General features: G+C 49.4%; 1 protein-coding gene across 1 annotated transcript in view; it reads left to right on the top strand.

The window, feature by feature from the left end:
* Positions 1 to 14,311, top strand: part of IPO5 (importin 5) — a 531,657-nt gene that overhangs the window by 325,436 nt on the left and 191,910 nt on the right. Inside the window, exon 20 of the mRNA XM_069205185.1 lies at positions 1,051 to 1,162. Coding sequence (XP_069061286.1) covers positions 1,051 to 1,162 — 112 coding nt within the window. The remainder of the gene's footprint in view (positions 1 to 1,050; positions 1,163 to 14,311) is intronic.

Below are 14,311 nucleotides of genomic sequence, written 5' to 3'. Positions count from 1 at the left end.
GCAAAAGTAGAGGCATTGGACTGCTCTACAAGAGATCCAGACTATTGCACATTAAAAAAAATATATATATATATATATTTTCAACAGCCACAAGGAAATGTTGTGACTAGGCCATGTTTCAAGCCCAGTTCCAAGGACTGCAGGTCTAGCGGCTAGGGAACTTCTCTTCTACCTGTGGTGATAGTGAAGGTGTCTTAGGGAGTGATGTTGGAGCATAAGACACCTGTTCAAACAGGACATTGATTTATAAATTTGTGCTTGGGTAGGACTGTATTCCAACCTTGGTTAAGCAGTCATAAGCTAATTCTACCAGAACCTCCTAACCAACATCTGCTAGGCTTTGACGTGAAAGTATTGGCATACTGTCACCTGTTACTACTGCCTGGGCATTTAGTCCAGAGACCAGTTCTGGGTGAGATACTACAAAATCTCTTCTGTTACTTTAATCTGTTTCTGTATTCCACATTTTATTTTTTATTATTAAAGTATGAAAAGTTAAGGAAGATACCTTACTTGAGATGACCCATACCTAGAGTTTTGCATACTTACCTTTCGTAGTCTGGTGTGGCCCTTTCATTCTCCCACCTTCACTGTGGTCCTTTGTTAACTTTCACTGGTGACAATAACTTTTACTCTAGTAGTCCCTTGTGAATGGAGCTAAAGAGTGCATTCTTTCACATAGAATTAACTGTTCTGCTGAGCAATTCATCCCTGACTGACAGTAATTCAGTCCTGTAAATTTATAAAGGTTGTGTTGCTGGGTAGCTATTGTTGCAAATAAACTTACTTTTTCACATGTTGGTGTCATCTGCGGTAACAATATTGACCACTGACTGTTTCTAATTCCCTGTCTAGCACCACGCCTTTATCCAATCATTTTAATTAAGATCTGCACAAAAGTGCTAATACATGTCCGAAATGATACCAGAGTTAATTTGTCTTTAATGTTCTGCTTCATAGTATTTAGCTGCATAAAAGTGAATTTAAAAATGTGTAATACTTCTATTGTCTACAAGTGTAGCTGACGTCTCTTTTTAACCTTTTTATCAGTGCATTGAAGTAATGGGACCTGGGTGCCTTAACAGTGAACACTTTGAAGAACTTGGAGGTATTCTGAAAGCCAAGCTGGAGGAGCACTTCAAAAATCAAGAACTGAGGCAGGGTAAGTTCATGTTTCATGTTCTGAATGGATGCATCAGGTTGTCACAATTGTCTTACTACTATGCAAGTACAGATAATTTTAGATGCCTTTAGTACAAATATCTATGGTAGGATAAGTGTTTTTTTTTTTTTTTTTTTTTTTTTTTTTTTTTAATAAAGCCATTTTTATTGATTTTACAAAATAAAACAGTGATACATACATGTAACTAGGCGCCAACGGGCACCAAACAAGGTCAATCCTGAGTCCTGGACCACACCCTGAGTGAAAAGATTATGCACCTCCCTGCAAAATTGTCTCGTGAAAATGTTCACCCATTAGAAGGGGGAGAAGGAAGGGCTTGTTCAGGCTCTTCCGGTGTTAAGCCCGTCGATAGTGCCGGGAGGTTGATTGTTGTGGCCTCCCATTTCCCCCATACCTTATTATATTCGGGCACCCTCTAGCCTCGTAGACAAGTTTTTCACGTTGAGCACACCAATCCACTCCTCGCCTCCATTTAGTCAAAGTTGGTGCGCTTTTGGTTTTCCAGTCTGCCATTATATCTCTTTTAGCCACTAAGCATGCTACCCCGAGAAATTTCCGTTCCGCCCTCCTCAGTCCATTATCACCTATTATCCCCAGTAGGAGCGGCTTTGGTGTCAACCCCATGTCCGTCTGTAGGGCCGTTGAGATCTCCCTTGTAACAGCCTTCCAGTAAGCTTTAATGATTGGGCAGGACCATACCATGTGGAAAAGGTCTGCGTTTGGGTCCTTACAACGTGGACAGTCTGCTGCAGTACGGAGACCTGCTCTGTACAACCTGACGGGTGTTAAGTAGGCCGCATGAAGATAGTAAGTCTGTATTAGTCGGAGACGAGTCGTCATCGTTAGGGTGTGTGGAGCTGCTAATGCTTCATTCCAGTCTCTCTTCCATAGGACACATCCACCCCTCCCATCTCCGACGGAGTCCCTCTAGGGAGTTGGCAGTGGTGGCGATTATCGACCGATATATCTGAGAGACACCTCCCCTACCCAGGTTCCCCATCAGAGCTTTCGCCTCCATAGGGCTGTATTCGGGTATGTCATCCCCTATTTGGATTTCTGTCAGTAAGGCGTGACGGATCTGGAGGTACCTATGGAATTGTGTCTTGTTTAGTGAAAACATTTTCTGGAGGTCTTCAAAGGAGCGCATGTGTGAGCCTTCCCATACGTCACCCAGTGTAGAAATACCTAGTTCGATGGCATCTGTCGCTGTAGATACGCATGTTTAGCATAGCTCGCCATCTGGTGTTGGGCCGGAGTGTTACAAGTTGTTTTTCTTCGAAGAAGTCTTTCGAGTCACGGGACCGAGTGACTCCTCCTTTTGTCTCCATTGCGCATGGGCGTCGACTCCATCTTCGATTGTTTTTTTTCCGCCATCGGGTTCGGACGTGTTCCTGTCGCTCCGAGTTTCAGAACGGAAAGATAGCTAATTTCGGAAGATTTTCGTCGGTATTGTTGCGTTCGGGATCGGCGTAGTTAGATTCAACACCGCGTCGAAAGATCGAAGAGCTCCGGTGCCCTTCGGGGTAGTTTTTCGATCCCCCGTTGGGGCCTGGTCGGCCCGACCGCGTGCAGAAGAACGCCGATGGAACGGACCCCGTTCCGCTTCTGTCCCAAATGCCACAATAAATACCCCTATACAGACCAACACTTGGTCTGTAACCTGTGCCTGTCACCTGAGCACAGTGAAGACACCTGCGAGGCCTGTTGTGCGTTCCGGTCCCGAAAAACACTCCGAGACCGTCGAGCCAGAAGACTTCAGATGGCGTCCGCGCCGACAGCCCACCGAGAGTTCGAGGAACAAGAAGAGGAAGGAACCTTTTCGATCCACGAATCGGACTCCGAAGGATTCGACGATACACAAACCCTGAGTAAGACGTCGAAAACCACTCAGAAGAAGATTTACAAGGCCCAGGGGACGCCACTGCCACCAGGCCATGGCTCGACCCATAAATTCGGTGACTGACCGTCGGCACCAAAAAAGGCCCAAACAGTGCCGAGATCGTCCGACTCCGGTCGAGACACCGGCACGCAGCCATCTCGGGACCGAGAAAGTGCTGGAGACAAGCATCGACACCGAGATACCGGTGTAGACACGGCTCGACGCCGAGACAGCGGCACCGACTAAGATCGACGCCGAGAGGTTTCTGCCCCGAAAAAGAAAAAAGTCACCTCGGAGCCGAAAAAAGATGCAGACAGGGTTTCGGTGCCAAAACAGACTGCAACCGACCCAGTTTCAGGCTCTTATACAGAAGAGCTATCGCTAACCTCCCAAATGCGAAAGCATAGGTTTGAGGAAGAGCTACAATCAACTGATGTAGACCATATGCAAAAGCGTATTTTCATACAGGAGGGGACAGGAAAAATAAGCACCCTTCCCCCTATTAGAAGAAAGAGAAGATTGGAGTTCAAAACTGAACAAACACCACAAACAAAGGTGGTGAAAAAGGTTACTCCACCACCCTCTCCTCCACCTGTAATTAACGTCTCACCAGCACAAACTCCATCACATTCCCCAGCTCACACCACCATGAGCCAGGGTGACCAAGATCAGGACGCATGGGACTTATACGACGCCCCAGTGTCAGATAACAGCCCGGAGGCATACCCTACGAAGCCATCTCCACCAGAGGACAGCACTGCGTATTCTCTAGTGGTGGCTAGAGCAGCACAATTTCACAATGTAAGCCTCCACTCAGAACAGGTCGAGGATGACTTTTTATTCAACACACTCTCCTCCACCCACAGCTCCTACCAAAGCCTGCCTATGCTCCCTGGTATGCTCCGGCACGCAAAAGAAATCTTTAAGGAGCCGGTCAAAAGTAGGGCAATCACACCAAGAGTGGAAAAAAAGTATAAGGCGCCTCCTACAGACCCGGTTTTCATCACTACACAACTGCCACCAGACTCTGTCGTTGTAGGAGCAGCTAGGAAAAGGGCCAACTCCCACACATCTGGAGATGCACCACCCCCAGATAAAGAAAGCTGCAAGTTCAATGCAGCTGGTAAGAGTCGCAGCACAAGCTGCAAACCAGTGGCGCATCGCTAACTCTCAGGCACTACTTGCGCGCTATGACAGAGCCCATTGGGATGAGATGCAACATCTCATTGAACATCTGCCCAAGGACCTACAAAAGAGGGCAAAACAAGTGGTTGAGGAGGGACAGAACATTTCAAACAACCAAATACGCTCCTCCATGGACGCTGCAGATACAGCTGCACGGACAATTAATACATCTGTAACTATCAGAAGGCATGCATGGCTACGAACGTCTGGATTTAAACCAGAGATTCAGCAAGCAGTTCTCAATATGCCTTTTAATGAAAAAACTGTTCGGTCCAGAAGTGGACACAGCGATTGAGAAACTCAAAAAGGACACGGACACTGCTAAAGCCATGGGCGCACTCTACTCCCCGCAGAGCAGAGGGAATTACAGCACATTTCGTAAAACACCCTTTAGAGGGGGGTTTCGGGGTCAGGGCACACAAGCCAGCACCTCACAGGCAACACAGTCCAGTTACCAGGGACAGTACAGAGGAGGTTTTCGGGGACAATATAGAGGAGGGCAATTGCCTAGGAATAGGGGAAAATTTCAAAGCCCCAAAACCCCTACTACTAAGCAGTGACTCACATGTCACTCACCCCCTCCACACAACACCAGTGGGGGGAAGAATAGGTCATTATTACAAAGCATGGGAGGAAATCACTACAGACACTTGGGTTCTAGCAATTATCCAACATGGTTATTGCAAAGAATTTCTACAATTCCCTCCAAACATACCACCAAAAGCACAAAATTTGACAAAACATCATTCCAATCTCCTGGAGATAGAAGTACAGGCACTATTGCAGAAGAATGCAATCGAATTAGTACCAAACACAGGAGTTTACTCACTGTACTTTCTGATACCAAAGAAGGACAAAACGCTGAGACCAATCCTAGACCTCAGAGTAGTAAACACATTCATCAAATCAGACCACTTTCACATGGTCACACTACAAGAAGTGTTACCATTGCTAAAACTACACGACTACATGACAACTTTAGACCTCAAAGACGCGTATTTCCATATACCAATACACCCATCGCACAGGAAATACCTAATCTTTGTATTCAAAGGAATACATTACCAATTCAAGGTATTGCCTTTCGGATTAACAACCGCACCAAGAGTCTTTACCAAATGTCTAGCAGTAGTCGCTGCACACATCAGAAGGCAGCAAATACATGTGTTCCCATATCTAGACGACTGGCTAATCAAGGCCCATTCGTTAATAGAGTGCTCAAACCACACATCGGATAATACAAACCCTCTTCAAACTAGGGTTCACCGTCAACTTCACGAAATCCAACATTCTGCCGTGCAAGGTACAACAATACCTAGGAGCCATAATAGACTCAACAAAAGGAGTAGCCACTCCAAGTCCCCAAAGAATCCAAAATTTCAACAACATCATACAACGCATGTATCCAACACAAAAGATACAAGCAAAGATGATATTACAACTCCTAGGCATGATGTCTTCATGCATAGCCATTGTCCCAAACGCAAGACTGCACATGAGGCCCTTACAACAGTGCCTAGCATCACAGTGGTCACAAGCACAGGGTCATCTTCTAGATCTGGTGTTAATAGACCGCCAAACTTACCTCTCGCTTCTATGGTGGAACAACATAAATTTAAACAAAGGGCGGCCTTTCCAAGACCCAGTGCCACAATACGTAATAACAACAGATGCTTCCATGACAGGGTGGGGAGCACACCTCGATCAACACAGCATACAAGGACAATGGAACGTACATCAAACAAAACTGCATATAAATCACCTAGAACTGCTAGCAGTTTTTCAAGCACTAAAAGCTTTCCAACCAATAATAGTTCACAAATACATTCTCGTCAAAACAGACAACATGACAACAATGTATTATCTAAACAAACAAGGGGGGACACACTCCACGCAGTTAAGCCTGCTAGCACAAAAAAATTGGCGTTGGGCAATTCACAACCAAATTCGCCTAATAGCACAATTTATACCAGGGATTCAGAATCAACTCGCAGACAATCTCTCTCGAGATCACCAACAGGTCCACGAATGGGAAATTCACCCCCAAATTCTGAACACCTATTTCAAACTCTGGGGAACACCTCAAATAGACTTGTTTGCGACGAAGGAGAACGCAAAATGCCAAAACTTCGCATCCAGATACCCACACAAGCAGTCCCAAGGCAATGCCCTATGGATGAACTGGTCAGGGATATTTGCTTACGCTTTTCCTCCTCTCCCTCTCCTTCCTTATCTGGTAAACAAACTCAGTCAAAACAAACTCAAACTCATATTAATAGCACCAACTTGGGCAAGGCAACCCTGGTACACAACGCTGCTAGACCTATCAGTAGTACCCCACATCAAATTGCCCAACAGGCCAGATCTATTGACACAACACAACCAAAAGATCAGACACCCAGATCCAGCATCGCTGAATCTAGCAATTTGGCTCCTGAAATCCTAGAATTCGGGCACTTACAACTTACCCAAGAATGTATGGAAGTCATAAAGCAAGCCAGAAGGCCATCCACCAGGCACTGCTATGCAAGTAAATGGAAGAGGTTTGTTTGCTACTGCCATATTGATCAAATCCAACCATTACACACGACTCCAAAACATGTAGTGGGTTACTTGCTTCACTTAGAAAAATCTAACCTGGCTTTCTATTCCATTAAAATACACCTTGCAGCAATATCTGCACACCTGCAGACTACCTATTCAACTTCCCTATATAGGATACCAGTCATTAAAGCATTCATGGAGGGCCTTAAGAGAATTATACCACCAAGAACACCACCTGTTCCTTCATGGAACCTAAATGTTGTCCTAACTAGACTTATGGGTCCACCTTTTGAACCCATGCACTCCTGCGAAATACAGTTCCTAACCTGGAAGGTTGCATTTCTCATCGCCATTACTTCCCTAAGAAGAGTAAGCGAGATTCAGGCATTTACAATACAAGAACCCTTTATACAACTACACAAGAATAAGGTCGTCCTAAGGACTAATCCAAAATTTTTACCAAAAGTTATTTCACTGTTCCATCTAAATCAAACAGTGGAACTTCCAGTGTTCTTTCCACAGCCAGATACCGTAGCTGAGAGGGCACTACATACATTAGATGTCAAAAGAGCATTAATGTATTACATTGACAGAACAAAGAACATCAGAAAGACTAAACTATTTGTTGCATTTCAAAAACCTCATGCAGGAAACCCAATATCAAAACAAGGTATAGCCAGATGGATAGTTAAATGCATCCAAATCTGCTACCTTAAAGCTAAACGACAGCTGCCCATTACACCAAGGGCACACTCAACCAGAAAGAAAGGTGCTACCATGGCCTTTCTAGGAAACATCCCAATGCAAGAAATATGTAAGGCAGCCACATGGTCTACGCCTCACACATTCACCAAGCACTACTGTGTAGACGTGTTATCCGCACAACAAGCCACAGTAGGTCAAGCCGTATTAAGAACATTGTTTCAGACTACTTCCACTCCTACAGGCTGAGCCACCGCTTTTGGGGAGATAACTGCTTACTAGTCTATGCAAAACATGCGTATCTACAGCGACAGATGCCATCGAACTGAAAATGTCACTTACCCAGTGTACATCTGTTCGTGGCATCAGTCGCTGTAGATTCGCATGTGCCCACCCGCCTCCCCGGGAGCCTGTAGCAGTTCGGAAGTTACCTTCAACTATTTGTATATATCATTTCAACCTTAAATAAGTACATACTTCGTCACTCCATTGCATGGGCACTATTACTACAATTCAACTCCTACCTCACCCTCTGCGGGGGAAAAACAATCGAAGATGGAGTCGACGCCCATGCGCAATGGAGACAAAAGGAGGAGTCACTAGGTCCCGTGACTCGAAAGACTTCTTCGAAGAAAAACAACTTGTAACACTCCGGCCCAACACCAGATGGCGAGCTATGCAAAACATGCGAATCTACAGCGACTGATGCCACGAACAGATGTACACTGGGTAAGTGACATTTTCATTATGTCTCACTTCTGAAATCCTTCCAGACCTGCTACCTCCCTTAAATGTGTTCCCCTCCATAATGGGGTTTGATGGGTGTGGCGCCCCCACCACCCTGTCACCTTTTGGGCCGTCCGCCAACCCCGCAGCACCACCCCGGTCACCTCCGGTGTCCCATGTGAGATCGGGCCTCCGTACAGGGCATCAAAGATCTTTGGGTAACTCATGGTCTGGAGTTCTAGCCGATACGCCGGATCTGTCCATCCACCCCCCACCCAATCATTGATCACTAGTAGTTGCATTGCTAGGTGGTAGTAGTGGATGTTGGACATTCCCAGTCCCCCCTCATAAACATCTCTCTGACAGATTTTAAGCGCCAATCGAGGACGGGTGCCATTCCATAAAAATTGGCGTGCCTGTGAGTCCCTCTCTCTGAACCATCTCATGGGGATAGGGTGAGGGAAATTCTGGAGGAGATAAAGAAGTCTGGGGAGAACAATCATCTTGTAGAGAGCGATTCTCCCATGTAGATTGAGGGGGAGGTCTCCATCGTTGGAGGTCGGTTTGTATTCTCTTGGTTAATGGTGTGATGTTAAGCTCCCATGCTAGCTCAGGGAGCAAGGAGACGTGCACACCCAGGTATTTAAAGCTATTTCTTCGTATTGGAATGTTTTGCTGCCAGTCTATACAGTCTCGGGATTGATGGAGTGGAATCAGCAAGGATTTACTCGGGTTTAGGGTCAATCCCGAGGCTTCCGAGAAGAGACCTAAAATTTGTAGAATGCGGGGGCCACTCTTAGCCGGGTTTGAGATGTACAACAGGACATCATCCGCATACAATGCCACGCGATCCTCTTGGCAGACTGGCGAGTGCCAGCCCTCAATCAGCGGGTCTTCCCGTAACAACTTTGCCAGAGGCTCTATTAGTGCGAAAAGCAGGGGGGATAATGGGTATCCCTGCCGGGTGCCACGGCCGATAGGGAATGGGTCCGAGATTACTCAATTCACTTGGACATGGGCCGTTGGATTAGAATAAAGTAGTCTCACTAGACCCCGGAATCTAGGCCCAAGTCCGTTTCTTTGTAGGACTTTTTCGAGATAGCCTTTCTCGAAATCGAGTAAAAGCAAAGCCAGGGGGGTATGAGACAAGGTCCTTTGATGCGCCAAGGCTAGGTGCAACCGCCTAATACAGTGCCTAGTGCTACGGGCAGGCATGAAGCCTTATTGGTCAGGGTGCACCAACGTGGGCATTACATCTCTTAGCCTTGAGGCCAGGATTGAGGCTAGTACTTTAACTTCAGTGTTGAGGAGTGAGATGGGTCGATATGCCGAACAGTGCTGCGACGGGGGTTGGGTCTTGGGGATCACTACTATTGTCGCTAGGTCAATCCCAGGAGGGAAGTGGCCCTTCCGTTCAGCCTCTTCATACATATTGAGTAGGTGTGGAGCCAGAATATCACTACATTTCTTGTATATCTCTGGCGGGAATCCATCGGGACCTGGGGTCTTTCCTGATGCCAGGCTGGCAATCGCACTAGTTATTTCTGGGAGGCTAATTTCCTCATCCATCCTACTCCTAGCCGTCTGAGAGACTCTAGAAAGAGTTATGTCGTTCAGGAGGGGGGGGGAATTCCCTTTAAATGGTGGGTCGAGGGTGTTCGGTGTACAGGCGTGCATAGTAAGAGGCAAAGCTCCGTGCAATCTCAATGGGCACTTTAGAGAGAGTACCCGAGTCATCTCTGATCTCAGGTATGATTCTATTGGCCAAGGGGCGGGTGGCCAGCTAATGCAAAAGTTTCCCATTCTTGTCCCCCCAGCCATATACTCGTGCGGCCGAAGCTCTCCATAAGTGTTTTGCCGACTCAAGCACTAAGTGCTTGATTTCCTCTCGGACCCTAGTGAGTTGCCTCAGAGTGGAAGCCGAGGATAAGGTTGTTTGTTGGCGCTCCAAGTTTAGCGCCCCAGCCTCCAACTCAGACACTCGTGAGTCTCAAGCACGCTCACGTGCTCATGCCCTCTTAGCGTGACTTTGCAAGCGGCCCATATTATACCTGGGGACTGGACCATTCCCAAGTTCTGCTCAAAATACTGCGCAAGGCGGTCTCTTATTTCAAGGGCATATTCGTTATCTTGCAAATACCATGCGTTCAGTCTCCATATCGGGCGGCTGGTGGGGTCTGTTCCACCCAATCGAACCCGCACAGGTGCGTGGTCTGAGACCCCTCGTGGCAATATATCAGCTCCCTTGACACCGGTAATGTCTAGAGCAGGCATAAATATTAAGTCAATTCTGGAATGTGTCCTGTGGGCGGCTGATGTGTGTGTGTGTGTGTGTATTGACGTTCTTTAGGGTGCCAGGTTCGCCACACCTCGCAGAGACCAAGGCTCTCCATCTATCCGTTAAGACTCGTAGCCCGGAAGGACCTACCAGTGGTGATGTCACCAGATACTTCCAGTCTGGGGTCCAGAACAGCATTAAAATCCCCTCCTATCAACGTGGTTCCCTGGGGGAGTCCCGCCACCACCCGGCGGAGTGAGATTAGGAAGGCATCGAATCCCGCTGGAGGGGCGTATGCACATATAAGGTTAAGCGATGAGCCGCGAAGCACCCCTGAGGCTACCACGAACCTGCCCTGTGGGTCAGACAATGTCGATGTAATCACCATAGGTAGTGAGCGACTAAGTAAGATGGCCACTCCCCTGGAGAAACCTGCATGATAAACCCTGTCAAATCCTCCCTGTGAGAGCATAGGGCATTTAGTTCCCAGGAGATGGGTTTCCTGCAGTAGGACCACTGAGGGGGGAGTATCTGCGGAGGGTGTTGAAAACTGCGGATCTTTTGATCTTATCTAAGAGCCCGTTTACATTCCAGGAGATGATTTGTGTCAGTGAGGACCTGTCTTGGGCTGTGTGGGTGCCGTATCTTGTCGGGTGTCCGTCAGTGGAAACAAGGATGACCTCTTAAAACTTAACATTGAAATACTAAACCTATAGTGATTAAGTGACTGAGTGTTACTATCTAAACCCAACTCAAACTTCTCACCCCCCAACTGCCCCCCACCCCATACTCCCACCCCGGAAGCATCTGTCGCCCATGTGCCCAACCAGAACAAAACAGCCAGTGAGACTGTCGTGGGAGTAGAGTGGTGGACCCCTCCATTCAGTCGGATCATTCTGCAATCATCAATGAAAAGTCGTTAAGTCGTACTTGGCGAACCCCAGGGAGCCGCCGGGTTATCCGAAGGTACGTCCCGGAGGGCCCCATGAGGGCGATCCGGTCCCTTCGGTATCCTCCATGTGTGACAATGGGAGCTCCATGCAACATTTCAGCCAAGCACCGGGGATTGGCTCAGACGGCCGCCATCCTCGGCTCGCACCTGGTCTTGCACCTCCGGGGACTCAACGGAGGCCTCCTCCATCCAGGGGTCAGGGTCTCCAGCCGTCTCTCCACTTCCGGATATAGTTAGGTCCCCTCGCACCCCCTTCCGGGATCTGGTGCGCCTCCGGCTCCTTCGGGGTCCTCCCATAGTGGGGGGGGGGGGGCCCCCTATCTCGAGCGGGTTCACCCCCTTGTTTCAGGGGTCCCCTTCGGGCTCCAATGCCCTCCTTGGTCAGCCAGTCCCATGCCGCCTCCGGAGATTCAAAGAAATGTGCCCTGCCAGCCATAATGACTTTAAGCCGCGCGGGGAAGAGGAGCATGTATGAGAGTTGCATTGCTCTAAGTTTTTGTTTAACTTGCTCATACGATCGGCGGCGGGTCTGGACCTCTCGTGTGTAGTCTGGGAAAATTAAGATCTTATGATTCTCCCATTGAAGATCTTCCAAGCGTCTTGCCTCTTTGAGGATATTGTCTCGATCTTTGAAATTAAAAAAACGTGCGATCATCGGGCGCTTCAGGCCACCCGGAGGGGGCCGCGGTGCAAGGGCTCTGTGTGCGCGTTCTATTGCAAACCAGGGCGAGAGGGCCTGGTCTGGCATCCAGGTCTTGATCCAGCGCTCCAAAAATTCTGAGACTATCTTCCTCTGCGCCCTCCGGGAATCCGACAAAACGCAGGTTGTTGCGTCTAGATTGATTTTCTGCATCCTCTGCACGGGGGTGCAGCTCGCTGGTTCGGGTCTGTAGCTGGGCCACTTTTGTTCTAAGATCAGCCAGTTCGTCCTCCGTTTGGGAGACCCGGCCTTCCACTTCGGTAATTCGGCTCACTGCATTTCTGAGGTCCTGCCTGATAAGGCCCATATCTTCACGCACTTCCCCGATTCTGGTCTCCACAGCCGACTGCGACGACTGAATTGCTTGGAGGATGGCGCTTACTCCGTCTAACGCTGGGCCTCCACTAGCAGTTTCCCCTTCTCTCCTGGGGCCCGCCGGCATCGTGAACTGGTCGATCTTTTGCTGGGAGGCCGGGGGTTGTTTGTTCGTTTTGTCCTTTCCCATTCTGTCTCAGGTAATTTGGCTTGTCGGCGCCCAAGTCCCCCAGCAGGGTTTCAAAAGCATATGCGGGTGGGCACTGACCCAATCACCTCCCCAGGGTGTGGTAGGCACTGGTCCTCAACACTCTGATTCACGCTGCCAAGCGGCCGCCCGGTCCTGCAGCAGGCCCTGCCTCGCACCTCTAGGTCTCCAGTAGGTCTTATTCCTTGGTGGAATCAACCACCCGGTGTATTGTTTCGGTTGGGACCTTCCTCCTTGCCAAGTTTGTGTCGAAGCCCCCTTTACCTTCCAAGGGGGGCGAGGGGCCCCACGCCTCTCAGGGCCCAAAACCATCGGCCACTCGGGGGGGCCCCCCACTCCGCCCAGGCGCTCAAAGCCGACCGCCGGGAGCAGGACTGCCTCACATGGCAGTCTCTACGATGAATTCTGCCTGCCCCCGGAGCCCGCGTACCTGCGCGGCAGAGTCCGGCCGCCGGGAGCCCTCCTGCAGCCGCTCGTACAATCCCAGCGAATCCGCCCGGGTCCCGGTGCGCAGCGCCGGCGCCCCCGGAGTCGCCCCCACCACTCAGGGCGGACACCCCCGCGGACAGGCCGCTCGCAGAAGCACGGCCGGGCGTCTCGATTACCTCGCCCCCGCCAGTCCGGACAAAAAGGCCCCTCCGAATCCGGGATCGCCTCTCGCACCCCCCCGGACCTCCACGCAGATGCACGGCAGGGTCCGGGTCACCAGGAGCACTCCGTGGTCGTCCCCACCACAATCTCATCGGCCCACGGGGGCCCGGGCTCCGAGGCGCAGGGTCAACGTCCCCAGCGTCACCCACAGAGTAGCTGCATCAACGGAGGAGCCTCTCACCCCGGGTTCGGCAAAGCGCTGCAGCCCCGGCCGCCATCTTGGTTTAATCGGTCTGGTCACGGCTGGTGTTTACGGCACAGATTTGCCGTTATTCGGTTGTGCGGAGGATCCCTGGGGTCCAGGAGCAGTCTGTCATGTTTAGGGCCATGCCAATAGTGTAGATGATGGCAGCTTCATGGGGCGGATGACGGAGGGGTCCAGAGCACTCTGAGTGCGACCGCCATCTTGACGCCCGAAGCCACGCCCAGGATAAGGATTTTATAGTTGAGTATCTCTCCATATTCTTTTGAGAACAAAGGGGACCAGTTCTGCAAGTACTTAATTAAAATGGAATAAATCACTAAGGCTTGCTCGTGTGGGCAACCAATATTGTAGTGCAATACAATTGAAATTATATGTTCGGTGGCATGTGTAGCTGCAGATACACATGCTGTGCATAGTCCGCCGTCTGGTGTTGGGTCGGAGTGTTACAAGTTGTTTTTCTTCGAAGAAGTCTTTTCGAGTCACGAGACCGAGGGACTCCTCCTACTTTGGTTCCATTGCGCATGGGCGTCGACTCCATGTTAGATTGTTTTTTTTCCGCCATCGGGTTCGGACGTGTTCCTTTTCGCTCCGTGTTTCGGGTCGGAAAGTTAGTCAGAATCAACAGAAAATTTGTCGGTATTGTTTCGTTCGGTATCGGGTTAGATTGGAATCGACACCGAATCTTGAAGAGCTCCGGTAGTCCTTCGGGGTAATTTCGATTCCGACCAGGCCCCGACCGCGTGCAACATCGAGACTGATGGAACGGACCCCGTTCCGATTCTG

The sequence above is a fragment of the Pleurodeles waltl genome, chromosome 8 (genome assembly GCF_031143425.1).
Source record: "Pleurodeles waltl isolate 20211129_DDA chromosome 8, aPleWal1.hap1.20221129, whole genome shotgun sequence".
Classification (NCBI taxonomy): domain Eukaryota; kingdom Metazoa; phylum Chordata; class Amphibia; order Caudata; family Salamandridae; genus Pleurodeles; species Pleurodeles waltl.
The sequence above is the reverse complement of the archived record's forward strand: the minus strand, read 5'-3'. Positions and strand labels throughout refer to the sequence as shown.